At 31.2% G+C, this 19,470-nt stretch overlaps 1 protein-coding gene across 1 annotated transcript in view; it reads left to right on the top strand.

The window, feature by feature from the left end:
- The window catches only part of Cph (BCL11 transcription factor chronophage), a 356,331-nt gene extending 337,832 nt beyond the window's left edge, over positions 1-18,499 (top strand). Inside the window, exon 3 of the mRNA XM_075377267.1 lies at positions 15,161-18,499. Within this exon, the coding sequence (XP_075233382.1) occupies positions 15,161-17,865 (2,705 nt within the window). The 3' untranslated portion in view covers positions 17,866-18,499. The remainder of the gene's footprint in view (positions 1-15,160) is intronic.
- The last annotated feature ends 971 nt before the right edge of the window (positions 18,500-19,470 follow it).

Here is a 19,470-nt window from a genome sequence, read left to right as displayed (position 1 = left end):
TTGGGGTCAATTTTCTAAAAATTTTATAAAGATAACCACACTTTTTATAAGCTGAGTACATGTGTGCATGCTTATCTTATCATTTATAAAAATGTGCCCCAAAATTCCTCCTTAACTAAAAATTTCAAAACATTATCCTTTTATTTATTGTATATTTTTTTAACCGATTTTTTATACGTATATTCCTAGGCACAGTAGTATCTCAAAAGAGCCAAAAAATTGTTTTTAATGCAGTATTGGGGTGGGAAAACCGATCAAATTTTGAAAATATCGATTTTTTTGAATTCTTTTAAACGTTTTTTGGTTTATTTTCATGTATCATTATTTTTCCACTGTATAAGAACAAATACTAATGCGAAGGAAGTACTACAACTTTGTCAGCTTTTTTGCAATATTTTTCCAATTAAATATTGAATTGATTTTTACTGGTTTTAACAGCATTACTGAAAATCTATTATAAACATTAGTGCTTAGAACAACTAATAATTTCTATATTTATTTTAAAAATGAATGATTTTAGTACAAAAGTATAAAATAAAGATTAGATTTAAATAACTTTTAAGCATATTAATTAATTATTTAAAAAAAAAAAAACATAATAAATGCCTCAAAAAATAAATTGAAATAGTTTGCTACTGATAAGTACCAAACAGTAAACTAAGGAGGGTAGAATAAATGTGTTATATGGATTTTTGCCTTCCTTACTGCTTAAGATAGAAAGAGAGCCATCAACCGAAGCCTGGAAACAGCCTGGTGGACGGAAATGGTCCTGTAGGGATGCAGAAAAGATGAAGAATAAGATGAAAAAAAAAAAAACTAGATGTGGAGGAAACGGAAGTCGCGAGTTTCAACGTTCCTTCTACTTCAACCTCTTATTCCTCCTCATCGTCTTTTTTCATCTTACATCTTTCATTTTACCTCCTTCTTTCTTTCTTTCTTCCTTCCAACACTTATTCCTATCTTCCACTTTAATCCGGTCGGTCCAATCCATTATCCAACACCCTTAAGGGAGTTACCCTTTTTCCCTCTCTCTTCTTTCTTCCTAGCGCATCCTACAGCCAGCCGACGTCGCTATTACTGTTACCACTTTGCAAGACGCTATTTATTGCCTTTATATAATAATATTTCCATAATAAACGAGACGGCCGAACTACTTTTCTCTCTTATCACAATTCCCTTTTTTTTTATAAAAATAATTTTTGGATTTTGAAAAAATTAATTTTTTTATTTACTACGTTTTCTTATGTGTACTTTTTAATGTTGTTTAATGTAGTTTTTTCTTTATTTTTATAGAAATACCTAATTAATTTTTTAAAGATTGTATCAGCGGTAAACTAGTGGTTTATGTCATTGGTTACTTCACTGAATTTAATCCTTTTTGCATTATTCAGATAATAGCTGAGTATTAAAGTAGAGGAAATCTTGAGCAGGAAACGAATAATACCTGTCCAACAGAGGAGATTGTTAGTTATTATTTCCATGTAGGAAATAAAGGAAGTATTATGATCGCAAAAAATTTCGGTTTTTAAATTTCAACAGAAATATCCATTTTGATCTTCCCTGAAGTCATCTTGACCAGTTTCGGCGTGACGTCTGTACGTACGTATGTATCTCGCATAACTCAAAAACGATTAGCCGTAGGATGTTGAAATTTTTGATTTAGGACTGTTGTAACATCTAGTTGTGCACCTCCCATTTTAATACAATTGACTGAACCAAAAGTCTCCAAAACAGCCTGAAATCCAAAATATTTAGATTTTGGATTTTTTCTTACTTCTGTAATAAGCACTCACTGAGAATTTTTAAACAATATATCATAAGTGGACGTTATTTTCATTGGTTCCAGACAGAGTTACAGCCAAATAAAATTTTAATTAATTAAATATTTGGATCTTACAAGGGGTTCAAATCTTGCATATCGGTTCAAATCTGACTTTATCTCCTTTTTTTTAACTTTTTTTTTAAATTTAAGTTATTGATTTATTAATCCTCTGATTGTAAAAAGAAAAGTATTACAATAAATAATAATTATAATAAAAAAAATATCAGAATTTTTTAATAAAATAAGATTTTATGTACTTTTCATTTAAAAAAAAATGTGTAAATGTAATTTAATAGGCGTACAAGGAAGTCATGTAGTGTCCAGATCATTTTTTTTTTGTTTTATTTACTTGAAAGTAACTTTTTTTGTTTAATACAGGTGTTTTTTTATCCGTAAAATAATATTATTTTGTTTAAAATATACTTAATAAGATAAAAATAATTAATACGAATTATTAATCCATTACACAGAATTCAAATTCATTTCTTCATGAATTTAATTCATACAGGAAAAGCAGCAGTAACTTTTACGTATTGTGCTTTTAAAAACTCAATTTTACGCGAAAATTTTGTGATTTTTCAATATGTTTTTCCGTGGTTCAAAGTATTATAATAAGTAAAGTATTTAATATAATAAAAATATGTTTAATTTATACGCTTAGTAAATGTTTAAATTTAGCTTCCACATGTTTTAATCTACTAGAGTATAAAAATAAAAAAATAAAAACTCAAAAACCGGTTTGTGGTAAAAACGATATTGTAAAAAGAAAAGAGAGGGACCATCATAGTAAAAAGCTGTAGAATGGTTTAGTTCAGCATATGTCAAGTAATTTACGACTGGGTACGGAATTTCTAAATCGTTGCCCAATGTGTTACCAACCTACACATATAACACCTCGATAGAGAAAAAAGTATGTTTTAGTAAAGAAATGTGAGAGAGACGAGTAGAGAAAGTATACGTTTTGAAAAATACGGGGATGGTTGGGAAGCTAGGGTAGACAGCAGTAGCAGCAGCTAGTTCAGTTTTCAATGACCATCTTAATTTGTATGCAGAAAACGCGTGGTCCGGCATGTGTGTACGTTTTACACTTTTTTTTTATCAATAGGGAAAAAAATCTGTAGAGTTTTATTTTGGCGAATAATATTTTCTTATACTTAAAAAATAAAAACACGATTGAAAAAAATATGAAGTAAAACTTTTATAATTTAAAAAAATCTTTATTCTCTAATAAATTTACAAGTGAAATTCTTTTTATTAAAAAACAAACGAATGATAGTTACTTTTGATTAACATTTAAAATGTTTTTTTAAAGAAAGATATCAAATAGATTTGGAAATTTAATAAAAACTCTGTAGTAATGAAAATAATTTATCTACAAATAAATTTCATTTTAATTGTATGGTTGGCCTATGAACAACTATTTTATTTTATTTTAAATTACATCAATTTCAAACTTTATGACATATAATCTTTCATAGTTTACGAATTTTATGGTTATTTATGTCCACATAAACGCCAGCAATTTATATTTATAAAAACAAAAAATTAAATAAATTTATTTATAAAATATATTTAATTAGTACAACCTAATTCATAAAAATTGGTTGTTAAAAGTTATAGATTTTAATAAAATTATAAATAAAAGTTTCAAAAAAAGAAGAAAACTCAAAAAATTGCCCGAAAAAGGAAAATATAATGTTGATTCAATGTAATTGTAACTTTAAAATAAAACTGAAAAAAATTACTAACCGTTAATTTGGTATCGATTAAAAAAGGTTGAAATTTTAAAATTGAATTTATTGAAAGTCCAATATTTTTTTTATCTATTAGTGCAGATATATTTAAAATTAAATTAAGTAATTTAATTTTAAATATTTTAGTTGTGTTTTTATTAAAATATGAATCGATCAACAATAAACGATGCGGTATGAAAAAATCTGTTTACCCAGAGCAGTGGTTCCCAAACTTATTTTTCTCATAGACCAGTTTCAAAATTTTGCTGGTTCCGGTGGACCCCCTGCAGCTACATTTCTACCATATTACCAGTCGACGGAAAATGTGAAGATTAGATCTAACTATGAAAATTTGCGTTACGGCTGAGTTCCACGAACTAACAGCTTCCGAAAAAAAATTGAGAATTGATCGGTTAATTTTTGATCGACTGTGCTGTGAATGGATATCAAAAAAGTAAAGTTGGCCTATCAAAACAAATGCTTCCATCCAACTTTACATTTTTGACATCTACTCACAGCACAAGAAAGCAATCGATTCTCACTTATTTTATTTAGAAAACTTCCCATTCAGAGTGTTAAAAAGCAAAAGAGAAATAGTATATTTTTTGTATTGCATTTATTCAACTGTGTAATCATTACACTACACTATTAATTATTATTGTTATCATATTGCAATGTAATATAATAAAATTGTCGTAATATAATTAAAATTAAACATTAATAACGTAATGTAACTTCTACAGTGACAATCACAAAATAGTTACAATTTTAATGGGAGGGATGTACTTGATGGATTGACAGTTAATTATCAATATTTGGCTTCAGTTTTGTTAGGAATAAGCGCAAATCTCCCCGTTCTGTGATATTGAATCTGCTCCTTTTCTTTGATAAAAGGTTTGTAACGACACTAAAACATTTTTCGACAAGATATGACGAGGGAAACGCTATCAAAAGCTTTCTCGCAATTCCACACAGTCCAGGATATTTTTCTGGTATTTTTTGCCTGCAGCCAAAATGTTTGATACCCTCTTTTAAATTTCACCTTCAGCTCCTCATTAGTGCCAAGCAGGAGTAGCTCCTCTTCTAATATCACATTCTCCACTTCCGTTTCATCAAATGGATTTATGATCCGTGGTGGTATTTCCATCGTCAGAATATCTTCAAATCTGATTTTGAAGTCATCATGCAGGTCAATTAAATGTTGAACGTATGTCTGAATATCCTCATCACGGCATTATACCTGTGACAAGTTTGAAAACTGGGAAAATACGCGCCGACTAATATTTTACTTCATAAATTTCACTTTTCCAAGAAAAGTTGAAATTACACCCTTTGTTTTTATTAAACTGAGACTGTCCCCTTGTAATTGTAAGTTACAGTCAACATTTTAGTTCTTCACTATCGAAACCAGATGAATTTTCGTGGACCCCCGCTTACGAATTGTGAACCCCCAATTTTTTGTCACGCCAACGTAAACCTCCGTCGAGTCTCCCGTGGACCCCTGGGGGTCCACCTGGACCACTTTGGGAATCAATGACCCAGAGCAAACTGAATCTTTTAGGTACTTATTTATAGAAAAATAAAACTGATAAAAAAATAAACATATTTATAAAATTTTATCGCCAATTTATAAAAAGTTATATTTTTTATAAATAATTTAAATTTTACGTAATAATATTTAAAAAGTTAACAATAAATAATAAAATTAATTAATAAATAATAAAGTACAATAATCCGTATGAACATTAATGAATTTTAACATATCTCGTATCCGGAGTTTAATGCAGTGTACGGAATAAGAGTTAGTGCCTAACTAACAAGAACAAGGCGTATTAATGAATATTTAAATACATCTAAGGTAACTGTAAGTAAGCTGCGTGTTGTATAGCAGGAAGAGGAAAGGAAAATCGCTAAACCTTCTTAAAGTTAAGAGAAACCACCCGTTTCTCCTCTTTTAACCACCTTCTTCTAATTTATCTTCTACCGCTAAATCATAATCTTTGCTTGATTTTTATTACAATCATTCTTTTAATAATGATTTTATTAAACGGTAATCATCGGCGTGAAATTTAATGTAATGAATGTTTGTATCGCAAAAGGAACGTTAAGAAATATTATTTAATAAAGATCAAGTTAAAATGGCTTTATAGAAAATGAAAATAGTAATTTAAAATCGATACTAAAATCAGATAGGTATGATAATACTAAAAATGGAAGAAAGGTAAGGTGTGATATAATAAAATAATCTGTCCCTGTTTCTTTTTCAAATAAAAAAAAAATGAAATTAAAAACTTCAAACCGTACTGTATTGCTTTGAAGAAATTTAGTAAAATATTTTCAACATTACTAAATATTTATTATGCTTGCACCTAGTCCCATCTGAAGTATAAGACATTTCAAGGATATTTTTTTAAGGGGTGCGACGGCGTACAGCGGAGAAGGTTAATCAACACCCGTCCCTGACACTGTTACTGTATGTGCGACGCGACTGGCTGCACCTGCCTCCGGTTACTCTATTTAAAAACTTATAATAAAAAAAAATTATCGCGACGGGGGATATGCAAGTAACAATATAGAGAGGGCAAGTTGTGACGTGGATGCCAGTATATATATATTTTAACTTTTTTTTTTTCAGCCAAACCCCCAAGTACAGGATTAAAAAAATATTCTTACTTTTTTTTTTACTTTATTTCCTTTACATTAGAGCGCTTTCGGGTATAAACCCATCCTCAGTAATGTCTTGTGATTTATCTTCATTTAAATTTACACATATAACTACCATTCCACATCTTTTACACTTTGGTTACTTTCTATAACTTTGGTTATCGAGTAAAATATAAGAAATTCTAAACATTTACAGAACATATATTTTTTAGTCAAAAATCTTTTAAAAAGTTAAAAACATCCGCTAACATTTACGATTAAAGTTTTTTAATAAAATTTACCATTTTGTTTAAATTGTCTTTCAATTGTTTTATATAATGTTAATACAATATTACAGTTTGAATACTATATTAACATTATATAAAACAACATACTGAAAGAAAATTTTAATAAATTTTGGTAAATTTTATTAAAAAAAAAAAATTAAATTTTAGTAAGTGTTTTAAAGTTTTTAAAACATTTTTAGCTGAACAAATGTATGTTCTGTAAGGGTTTAAAATTTCTTATATTTTACTCAATAACCAAGGTTATAAAAACTAACCAAAATTTAAAGATGTTGAATGGTAATTATATGTGTAAATATAAATTAGAAAGCATTGCTGAGTATGGGCTTATGCTCGAAAGCGCTCTAATCTAAAGGAAATAAAGCCAAAAAAAAAGGTTAGAATGTTTATTCAATTCTGTACTTAGGGGATTGGCTGAAAAAATATATAGTTATTTATAGTTAAAATTTTACGTACAGAGGAATTATGGACTATAAAAAGATTAATTTAAATAAATTGATATATATATATATATATATATATATATATATGAAAGATAATTTATGACTTAATTCTGATTTATTTGTTAATATTTCGAAACAAAAGATTGACTGTTCTGCGTACTTTTTTAAATAAAATAAGAAACATTGCACATAAATTTTGGATGTTTTTTTAACATTTTTACTTTCCCGTCTACATAGGGCTACAGCAGAGTTACGGCTCTACAAGATAAAGTATTGTAATTGGTTCAATTTGCCATATACGGTTTTCACCGGATCTTGAGGTTTTGACACCTAAGAAACCCAAAAACTGGATGAAAATTTTCAGGTTGTTAATGTTCGTATGTACGTGTTTGGTGTCGGTTTCTAAATCACTTTATATCTCCAAACTACTTGACCGATTTTGCCAAAATTTGGTAAGATTACTTCTATATATGGCGCATTGATGCCATTAAATTTTCAACTTAAAGGGCAAGGGGCTGAGGCTACAGAGCAAGCTCACCCTCAATATTTCACCTAATTAAGGTTATATTTTTGTAAGGCACATTTGTTAAAAATTAAAAAATAACAATGTTTGCAAAAAATATTTTTTTTTCATAATCGCACCCCCACCTCAAAAAATTATGTTGTAACCGTCTGCTATGTTGTGACGTCACAGGTGAGCGGTAGAATTAAATAAATTAATAATATATAGAGTGTAAAGAAGTAACTCGGTGGGCCCCGGCCAGAGATTGAGTTTGAGATCCATCTCGAACTCAATCGCCCGGTAGTTTTAATACCTGATGCGATAAGTCTCGCGGCTACACCAGTTACCGACTCCACAAATGAAATTTGTTCTATGTAAGTTGTGAAATTACATTAGTTTTTTTTAGTGCCGACCGTCGCCGCCAGTTCCGCCACACCCCGTGCGAATTAAATACTGTATGCCCACGCGCTCTAGTTACAACCATCAAATTAAATAAACGTAAAATATTAAATTTAAATAAAATGATAAATATTTAGAATTAAATTTTCCTGTAAGCCGTGGATCAGAAACAATCCACCGTTGTAGGACCTTCCCGGAACCTGGCTTTAGCTGCGTGGCACAGTTATAGAACGGGAAAGTCCTACAATTGTGTCGGTAGATTTTTTTACCTTTAATCAATGAAATTTTCCAAATAAAAAATTACTTATCCTAAAATATTTAATGTTTAAACATTACGTAATTTTTTTTTTTTAATTTTCAGAGATTTAACATAAAGACGCGTCGTATTTAATCATCGGTAATTACAAAAAAAAAAAATTATAATAATATTACAAAAATAGATAAATCAAAAAAAATTATAATAATGCATAAACGAATCACAATATAGGACATTTTTAGTGTAATATAAATGTATGATTATAGAAAATTTTATAATTATATATATTTTTATTTCTAATTCATAAAATCTTCATTGAAAAATTATATAGGAAATATATAATTAGAAAACAAAAATTAATTTGAATATTGTGAGAAAATAAATAAAATAAAATTTAAAAAAATTTAGTTACTGAATACAAAGCAAGATCATAATGAATGAGAAAACATGAGAGAGAGAGAGTGAGAGAAAAATATTGAAGGACAAAACAAATAAACAGACAGAAAGACACGATGATGACGTCGATTTCGTCCGGAGTTGCTTAGCGTGACAAAGGCCGTGCAGAGCGTGCGATCCACTAGGCTGTATCTGGTGTGGGCAATTAAATCAAACAAGTGTCACTGAAGTTTATCAATTATTTGAAAACCTCTAGCAGCAGTCACACAGCGTAGGTGATTGCAAGCGGTTGTTCGCGAGCACGGTCCGTACATCCTCTGCCCGCTGTGCTGCTTTTGTATCGACACGCTATCGCACGCGTAAATTCAAACACGTACCCTACTCCCTCCGCGTGACTATATGTATCTCTTTCTTACTTCGCTGACACCTCTAATTAAATAAAACTCGAACTGCCCTATGTGCCCTCAACTGAATTTAATCCGCAAAACACATATATCTAACATATATAATAATAATTATTATTATTATTATTACAATACACGAATAGACTGCACAGTAAAATCAAAACAACTGTTCGGTAAAATTTATTTATAAAACTTTTTCGTTACCAAAACTCAAAATAAAATAACATTTTCGTGTATCCGTCATCCTACTATAAAAATCACAGTTTGACAACAGACAAATATCATATATATTACCTTCAAATAATTCATATCTTCTATTAATAAAAATATATACATAAAACAATTATTTTTTTTTAAATCCATTCTTTTAAGAATCATACTCCTCTGTATTACATGTAAACATATTTATTTAATTAGATCAACCAAAGTACAGAATAAATAAAGTAGGATGACTTACCTTATTCCAATATACATGCAGGAGCGCTTTCGCGATTTACTCGCTTCATCAGCTGCATTAAATATTCATCTGAAATTAAATTACAAATTGGTAAAATATAATAACATACCATGCATTTATTTATTCTATTGAAAATTTGAAAACTTTAATCTTTTTATTTTAAACTTTTATTCAATTAAACTAAAACTTAAACAAAATTTAAAAATATGAAAAATTAAGTAAAATTAAAAATTAAATTGTAAAACTTTTTTTTATATAAAAATATGAGGTCAAGGCATAAAATCAAATAAAATTAATTTTAAGTAAATCAATCATGCATGTTGTTCATTTACCTGAACATAATTTACTACACTCTTGATTTTAATTTGATTTTATTTAATAATTATGAAAAGATGCTCTCCAACTAGTAATATATACAAATATATATAAATATATATATATATTATAAATATAAATATATATATATTATAATAACTGCAAATCTGTAGGTACACAACTGTTGTCATAAATAAAATATCAAAAAAATATTTTTTTTAATCTTTTTTTTTTTTGTCTTCAGTCATTTGACTGGTTTGATGCAGCTCTCCAAGTTTCCCTATCTAGTGGTAGTCGTTTCATTTCAGTATACCCTCTACATCCTACAATCCCTAACAATTTGTTTTACATATTCCAAACGTGGCCTGCCTACACAATTTTTTCCTTCTACCTGTCCTTCCAATATTAAAGCGACTATTCCAGGATGCCTTAGTATGTGGCCTATAAGTCTGTCTCTTCTTTTAACTATATTTTTCCAAATGCTTCTTTCTTCATCTGTTTGCCGCAATACCTCTTCATTTGTCACTTTATCCACCTATCTGATTTTTAACATTCTCCTATAGCACCGCATTTCAAAAGCTTCTAATCTTTTCTTCTCAGATACTCCGATCGTCCAAGTTTCACTTCCATATAAAGCGACACTCCAAACATACACTTTCAAAAATCTTTTCCTGAAATTTAAATTAATTTTTGATGTAAACAAATTATATTTCTTACTAAAGGCTCGTTTAGCCTGTGCTATTCGGCATTTTATATCGCTCCTTCTTCGTCCATCTTTAGTAATTCTACTTCCCAAATAACATAATTCTTCTACCTCCATAATCTTTTCTCCTCCTATTTTCACATTCATTGGTCCATCTTTGTTATTTCTACTACATTTCATTACTTTTGCTTTGTTCTTGTTTATTTTCATGCGATAGTTCTTGCGTAGGACTTCATCTCCTAACACTTCTTCCACTCTCCTCTCAATTCTTCTGTATAGAATTCTACTTAAGATTTTTGATGCACGACTAGTTAAACTAATTGTTCTGTATTCTTCACATTTATCTGCCCCTGTTTTCTTTGGTATCATAACTATAACACTTTTTTGAAGTCTGTCGGAAATCCCCTTTTTCATAAATATTACACACCAGTTTGTATAATCTATCAATCGCTTCCTCACCTGCACTGCGCAGTAATTCTACAGGTATTCCGTCTATTCCAGGAGCCTTTCTGCTATTTCAATCTTTTAATGCTCTCTTAAATTCAGATCTCAGTATTGTTTCTCCCATTTCATCCTCCTCAACTTCCTGTTCTTCCTCTATAACACCATTTTCTAATTCATTTCCACCGTATAACTCTTCAATATATTCCACCCATCTATCGACTTTACCTTTCGTATTATATATTGGTGTACCATCTTTGTTTAACACATTATTAGATTTTAATTTATGTTCCCCAAAATTTACCTTAACTTTCCTGTATGCCCCGTCTATTTTACCAATGTTCATTTCTCTTTCCACTTCTGAACACTTTTCTTTAATCCACTCTTCTTTCGCCAGTTTGCACTTCCTGTTTATAGCATTTCTGTTACATATATATGCATATCAAATTTTATTGGAATATGTCATTCCGTTATTTAAGAGATAAATTTTTATTGAAAAAACACAAATTGTAGACTCAGGGAAAATGAAGCGAGAAATGAACTTTTCTGTTTATTTTGATGTGCTGAATCAATTCCTTAGATTTTACCAATACCTCTTGCGACAAAGTATGTTATCCTAAATAAGAGAGGTCCTAAATTAAAGAGTATAAATAGTTGTATAGTTCTAAAAGTTGTATCGGCTACCGCAAGATAGCACCATGACTATTAACAACAATAACAAACGTAGACGCCATTGTCATTTATATTGATCACATAATGCTTGAGTAGTTCTTTGTTTATTGCTTGGTAAATGCCATTTTCCCAAGAAAAACGAGTTTTCATTGTTGAACATCATTTTTTCCAGTCGTTCTTATGCACCTGTTGTAGACAAATTTTGTGGAAAATATCCGGATGTGTCGATGCCTAACAATTCAAACATAACGAGATTAATCGCCCGTTTTAGAGATTGCGCATCAGTTGCAGACAAGAAGAAAAGCGGGAAACCGGCCATTTTGACTGATGCTAAACTGACCGAGGTTAACAATGCAGCGGCTTTTCAAAAAGCAGCGCTTTTTGAAGGCAGATTTCATATGAAAGTGCTCAGAGAGCGATGAAGCGATCACGCTTAGTTCATATCATGTTCGCATTGTTTAGGAATTCAAGGAGCCGGATAAAGAAATGCGTATGTACTGTAAATGATTCGGTCATTTTTTGACAACTATGGAATTGCAGAGCTTGATCGTGTTTTCTTTACCTGAAAACCCCTTACCTCTCAGAAAATGAGAGTGCTGTATCACATCTTCGAATAGTGGGCTCTATTTTCTTTGAACCTACAGGGAACAGTGTTATGTACTAAGTCATCATTATACAGTTTATTGGGCTTTTTGAATATCATGAACGCGATTGTTGGTTCTACCATGCCACATGTCACATATCTCGTGAAACCACATTTTTTGAGCGAGGTTTTTTTGGCGAGCGTATCATCTCTAAAGGAATATGACCTCTACGTTTACCCTATTTGACGTCCCCAGATTTTTTCCTGTGGAGTAATCTTAAAGGAAAGTTCTGTAAAAACAGGCCACATACACTGGAGGAACCAAAGATGAACATAAGAACGGAGATTAACATCAATATACACGTGCTCCAAAAAATAGCCTCAAACATGATAAAAAGAGTTCATGCATTACTGAACGGGGCAGCCATTTTGAGGATATGTTGCAAAAATAAATAAATATTCTTAATATTATTACTTAATGCCTTATTTTTTTATTATTTTGATGTGCATGACTTTTGATTCTCTCTTCGATAAAATAATCTTCATAGAGGAAAACTTTATAGTTCTGTTTACCTTCAAAATGAAAATATAATAAAAATGAACTCGATAATTAAAAATTAACACAAAAAATGTAGTAATTATTGTAAATTGATAAATAACTGTAAAGAAAATAACTTTATTTTTTTTTATTACCATTTAATTATTCTTTTCTTTAAATTATTTTTTTATATTATTTGATTAGTTAACAAGAATGTTTAATTGAATAATAAATAAAAATAATGGCTGAGTAATTTGCAAGTGAAAGTTTTTATTTTTATATAGGCTTGAATGAATTTAGAAACCAACAGGGCAGGAAATAAGCTTAATCTTACTTTTAATAGGTCATCATTTTAAAATCCCTAAAAAAAATAATAATAATATTAAAAAAAAAAACACGAATAGGACGTAATTATTAGTTCAACAAGTCACGCTTTAAATCTATAGTATTACATTCAAATAATAAAATTAAAATAAGTGTATTTATTTATATTTCAGAAATATCTATTACAATAAAAGACGTAACTTGTGAGTAACTGGATAAGATTTTAATCAATAAAAAACGTTATTACAGGTTTTCATTTTAACTTAGTATATTATTCTTGAAAAAACTGTCAATGATACAAAATATATGTATACCTAAATTAGAGTATTCTTCAGGAAGAAACTCTGAAAATTAAGCTAATAATTATATTTCTTAATACGACTTAGATAACATTTATCTTTTCATACAATCCGCAATCGGAAGAAACGTGAGTGTAATCTATCTTTGCGGTTGGCAGTTTTAAAAACAAAAATTCACTGTGAAAAATAGGAAATCGATAAAGTCTTAATAGATATTCTATCCTAGATATGTATTTTTAAATTTAACATTATAATCCGTTACAAAATTATATATCATGGAATTTTAGACAGGTATAAAAAAAAAAATAATGAAGAAATGTAATCTTCGGTACGTATAAAAAATTTAATAAGCCTGCTTAAATTTATATTTAATCGACTTCAAATTTCCTGGCATCATAGTTCGAGAGATATGCTGCGAGAATGAAAGTATGTATCGGTTATAAAATGCGGTATGAGTTGTTTTTGTATTTCTCGACGTATCATGACACAGGGATCCCCCCCCCAAAAAAAAAAAAAATCTGGGGTAATGTTCATATGGATGTACGTGTATATTAACATTTTCTAGTTATTAATAACGTAGATAAAAAGCTATATAATTTCTATGTGTGTTAAGAATCAAACCAAAAGTTGATTTCAGATATCAACCAATACGATTAATTATTAAAAAAATCTGAAAAGATTTTCATAGCCAAAATTTATAATAGAATGCTCAATTCTTTTCACCCTTAAATTTGTAACAATATTTTTATTATACGATGATTTTTTTATGATATTTTTAATAACAATACATTTTTTTCATAAACAATAAATTATAATTATCGTAAATTAATAAAAATATACAGACATAAAAAAAAGAAAAGCTAAAGAAAACGTGGTAAGAATTACGAATTATTATTTTGACAACGATAGTTAGCAATTTAAAAATCATTCGAGTGTATAACGTTGAACTATGATTTAGGGAGGGAGTAATTGAAGGGTAGAAATTTTAGGAATTATGGAAAGAGAGAGAGAGATAGAGAGAGAAGAGTGGAGGAAAACGATGACGGTGTACGTTGTGACAGATTTCTGAAATGAGTTAAACCGACAGCAGCCCACTTGGAATAACGGTACGGTGAAGAGAAGTTTTGAAATGGAGGGATGTAATTCAAGAGAGAATCGTATTAAAGGAATAAAAGACATAAGAAGTAGAAATAGGGGAGTGATTGTATAATGAAATATGATTTCTTTGATTGTTATTGTTGACCTCCACTCTACTTATTTGAATTAATTTCAAGACTTGTCGTCGGACATTTGTCATTCTATTACATACATGCATTACCAGCAATTCTCCTGCTTTTAGATTAGTTGACCGTAGACCGGTTTGGTACATTAACTGAAGTACAATCGTGTAGTTTATTCATACGAACGATGAATTGAATATGTCAAGTACTTCTAATCACATTGTGGTCATTGCTAAACAATAATTATGCTACTCTGCAAAACGGTGCAGCTGCTTTATATGTCTATTACTATAAAGATCTAATTAACCATTTCACACGATTTTATTAATGTGTTTACTACAGTAATTTCTAAATAAAAGTTGTTATTTTCCCTATATTTTTTTAACAAAAAATATAAATACAACAGTACACGACTGAATAAAAAAAAAACATATTTACAATTGCATTTATTTATTAGTTAACGAGATATTTGTAAAAAAAAGTCGGTTGAGCGTTTTTCTTTATTTTTGAAAGATAAGTCTTAGATTCGTAGCAGACGAATATCAACTGATACTGTTGTTGATGATTGAACGTATTACGGAATATTAATTTATCATTTTTAAATTGGACAATTTTTAATAAAATTTACTGTAATAATATATTACTTATTAGATCGGTTTAAATATTCTACATAAAATATATATTTTGTATTTTTTTTTGTTTCAGAACCGAGCAACTATGTATGTAGTACATGTAAACAGCGACTACATTCAGCATGGCGACTGGTACAACACGTTCAGTCAAGTCACGGTATCAAAATCTACGTCGAATCGCCGGGCTGTTCTCCAAAGAACAGTTCCTCGTCCTCGAGCTGCTCTACAAGTTCGGGAAACGGGAACGGCGGGCCTACCAACCCCGCGGGGTCCCTGTCACTGCCACCTCCTGGCGTGGCCTCGCGCCTACTGCCCTCGCCTTTGGTAGACCCGCTGCACAGTCACCCTTTACATCATCCGTTTGGCGTGGGCGGACTACTGAGGATGCCCCTGGGGGATCCAACTCGCCACCCACCCTTCCCGCCCACCTCGGTCTCGACGCCTTTGGGACCTGGCCATGGCTCGGCGCAGACTTCGCTTTTCGCCCGCCCATCTAGTCACCACGAACATCATTTTCGAATGGAGCAATTGGTTTCTGAACAGTTCCGTCACCACGGCTTAGGTCTTGCAGCAGCAGCGGCTGCCGTCGCAGCTGCTGGAGGTGCACCGCCGCCGCATTCTACGTTTGGGCCTCCAAGTACCACCGAACTTTTGAGTAGAGCTACCAGCGAACGACCTACTCCATCAGTGCCACCGTCTCCGGCTCCGCGTACCAGCGTTCCACCTCCTCCGCCACCTCCTTCCCTTTCTATTCCTCTTGAACCCCAGCTGGACTTTTATTCCCAGCGTTTACGACAGTTAGCCGGTACAACTAGTCCTGGAGCGGCTAACGGAAATTCTTCACCTTCACCGAGAAAACTTACACCTCCTTTTACTAGTCCTAGCAATAATCCACAACAACCTCCGGCGAGCGCGGTAACTTCTCCCCTTGTGTTAACCACCAATAACACAAGTATTACGAGTAGCAGCAGTATAATCAATACCAATAATAGCAGTAACAGTAACAACAACAATAACAATAATATTAGTAATAATAATAACTCTGCATCTACAACAAATAATAATTTAACAGTACCTGGGCACCGACCCCAAAGCGTAACACCGCCCGAAAAACAATCGCAGATGGCAGAAGCACCCACAAGCAATTCGGTAGATTTAACATCAACACCAAGATCTGCCTCGACACCGCCAAATAGTGACAAACCGACAGATTTTTCTATTAATTCGAGCACAGTGAATTCATCCGGTGAACGAATTCGAGCGTGTGAATTTTGCGGTAAGAAATTCCGTTTCCAAAGTAATCTAATCGTACACAGGCGGACGCATACAGGGGAGAAACCTTATAAGTGCTCCGTTTGCAATCACGCTTGCACTCAAAGTTCCAAGTTAAAAAGACATATGAAAATACACAGAACATCGAACCGGGGAAACGGGGGGACCGGTGGCGAGGAGGCAACCGCAGCTGGCAACGGCGGCAGTACCAACTCGACACCGGATCAAATTTCTAACGAGGGATCTGTTGAGACTCTCGATGATGAATGCGAAGATGAAGACGATGACGAATTAGAAGAAGAGGAAGAAGAAGAAGAGGAAGAGGAGGAAGATATGGAACTGGAAGAAGAGGAAGGCGATGAAGATGACGATTTAGGCGGAGACGCACCCGAAGATCTAACGACAAAATCTACTTCGTCTACACCTCCTGATAATAGTGAAACCAATAAAATGTCTTCCAGTACGCCTAGACCGACTCCTACGCCGACGCCATTAGATAAAATTGCCACATCTGGCTCTCTTGTCGGAGAGTTGATGGATAAATTCGGATTAAGTAATATACAACAGTATAATGAAGCGTACAAACAAGCGCTTCAAGAAAGCGTCGGTTCGCACCAGCTACATATTTCAAGAAAAGATGATTTACTTCAGCGTTCTCCTATAATTTCTGATAATAATAATAAACCCTCAACACCGACGGGTCGAATACCTGAAAACGGTATCAGTGTTAAATCAGCAGCGTTACGTTTGAGAGAAGAATTTGCAAAAAACATTATATCCGGACAACCGCCGCTAGATCTTGTCGGTGGTCCGCACGGATTATTCGGACCGTCACCCTTTGATAATCCGTTTGACGCTACAAGTAAAAGACTCAAATTAGATTTAGAAAATCAACATCTCGGAAGGGGTCCTGGTGACAGAGATAGTTTATACGCCGGATTATGGTTGCCGGCTATGACAGCGCATCATCGTGATCATTTATACCCAGGCGGTGAATCGCCGATGGATTTATTGACGTCACGATCAAAAGGTAATTCCGAGAGCGCTTTACTAAAAAACGGACCTAAGCCGGGGCCAAGTGCTTCATTGGCGGCAGCGGCTGCGGCTGCCGCTATGAACCTTGGTCTCCCGGGACATACGTTAAAAAAAGAAAACAGACGAAACGATACGTGCGAGTATTGCGGTAAGGTATTTAAGAACTGCAGCAATCTTACCGTACATCGGAGATCCCACACGGGAGAAAAACCGTATAAATGCGAACTGTGTTCCTACGCCTGCGCTCAGAGTTCAAAATTGACAAGGCATATGAAGACCCACGGAAGATTAGGTAAAGATGTTTATAGGTGTCGTTTTTGTGAAATGCCGTTTTCCGTTCCTTCCACGCTGGAGAAACATATGAGAAAATGTGTAGTCAATCAAAATAACAAATCCGGAGGACATATGCTTCCTGCGATACTGAGCGGAGATGACGATTCGAGTGCGTCTGCGTCGAAAGACACCACATGACTTTTTCCCTGGGGTGGTTTCCGCCAGCTCCCCCTACAAAGCATTTACTGAGGGCGGAGATTCATCCCGGCCAAGCAGGAACGAACTAATTCTTCCTCGCCGTTGCTAAATTATTTTAACTTATTAAGATGCCTCGATTTTATTAAATTTATTAATAATATTAAGCCTTCTTATGCTAGTCGATGAAATTAAAAAAGAAATATTTGAAATAAGGAGCCTTTTTTTTTAAAAAAAAAAAGAAGCATAATTTTAAGAAAGCTATGGAGAATTGAGGTAAAGAAAAATATAATACAGAACTACCAAAAACGACATCGGTAAACGTAAATTAGCAATAACGTCCAATGTTATTGAAAGTAATTTTTATTGAAATTAAAAAAAAAACCAGCACTCAATAACTATCGATTAAATAAGTTCCATACAATTATTATTATTAAATAAATTTATGGTATTATTTAATTAAATTACTGTGCATGTAATTAATTTTATTTTCGTATTATAATTAAAATATATATATATTTAATGTAATTATTTTGGGACTTAAAATTAATTATATACTATTATGTTACGTAATATTGTTTTATTAATGTATTTAATGTGATAATTAAAAAAAAATTCTACTATTTTTGAGTGTTTATGTGAGAGAAAATTTTGCATTATTTCTCACCGATGTATACTCAATGTAATTATTGTTGTTTATATAATTATTATTATTATTATTATTATTTTAACTGATACCAAAGCAATTTTTATGTAAAATTATATAATAAAATATATAGTTTTTATTTAATTTTTTAATATCTCTAAAAATATTATTTTATTTAAAAATATGTACTTAAATAAATTGGTTGTCTTTGGTTAATTATTATTAAGAAAAGAAAATTGTTTTGTTAAAAATATTTCATTTTTGTATATTATAAATATTATTAATACATTTATATTATTACTACATTACAAAATAGTTTTCTTAATCTGTATATCATACTAGAAACTTGTTATTTGTTATTGCTTTGTAAAATTACTTAAAAGTTTTTCTCAGTTTTTCAACAGATTTAAAATTTATATATATATATATATATATTTTTTTTTTTTTCACTACATGACTTCGTAAAATCCGTTTATCCATAGATTCCTAATATACTCATTATTCTGAATCTATTACTTTTTTGAAATAATGATATCACGCCAATATATGGTTGATTTAGCTAGAAAAATACAAAACTAAAATTGTTTTAACAATTCGATGTTTTACTTCAATATTTTATTTTTAACAAGGAAAATTAAAAAAAAAAAAAAAAAAAGAAAAATGATAAATAAACCATTCCAGTACGTTTTCAACGGAGATCGTAGCTGAAGATGTATTCAAACTAGATTTTCTTGGGCAGAAATTAAGTAAATAATAATTATAAATATTAAAAAAAAAATATATTAATTTTTTTGTTTGTTTTATTAACTAATATTATTTTTCTATAAGAATAAGTAACAATATTTCTATACCCACGTAAAATATAAATCTACTGAAAATATTGTTTTATGATCATATGCTATTAATTTTTCTCCTTTGAGTGCAGATTATAAATATAACGTATCATTTCATTAAAAAAAAAT

Source organism: Lycorma delicatula, chromosome 10, assembly GCF_047948215.1.
Source record: "Lycorma delicatula isolate Av1 chromosome 10, ASM4794821v1, whole genome shotgun sequence".
NCBI lineage: Eukaryota > Metazoa > Arthropoda > Insecta > Hemiptera > Fulgoridae > Lycorma > Lycorma delicatula.
The sequence above is the reverse complement of the archived record's forward strand: the minus strand, read 5'-3'. Positions and strand labels throughout refer to the sequence as shown.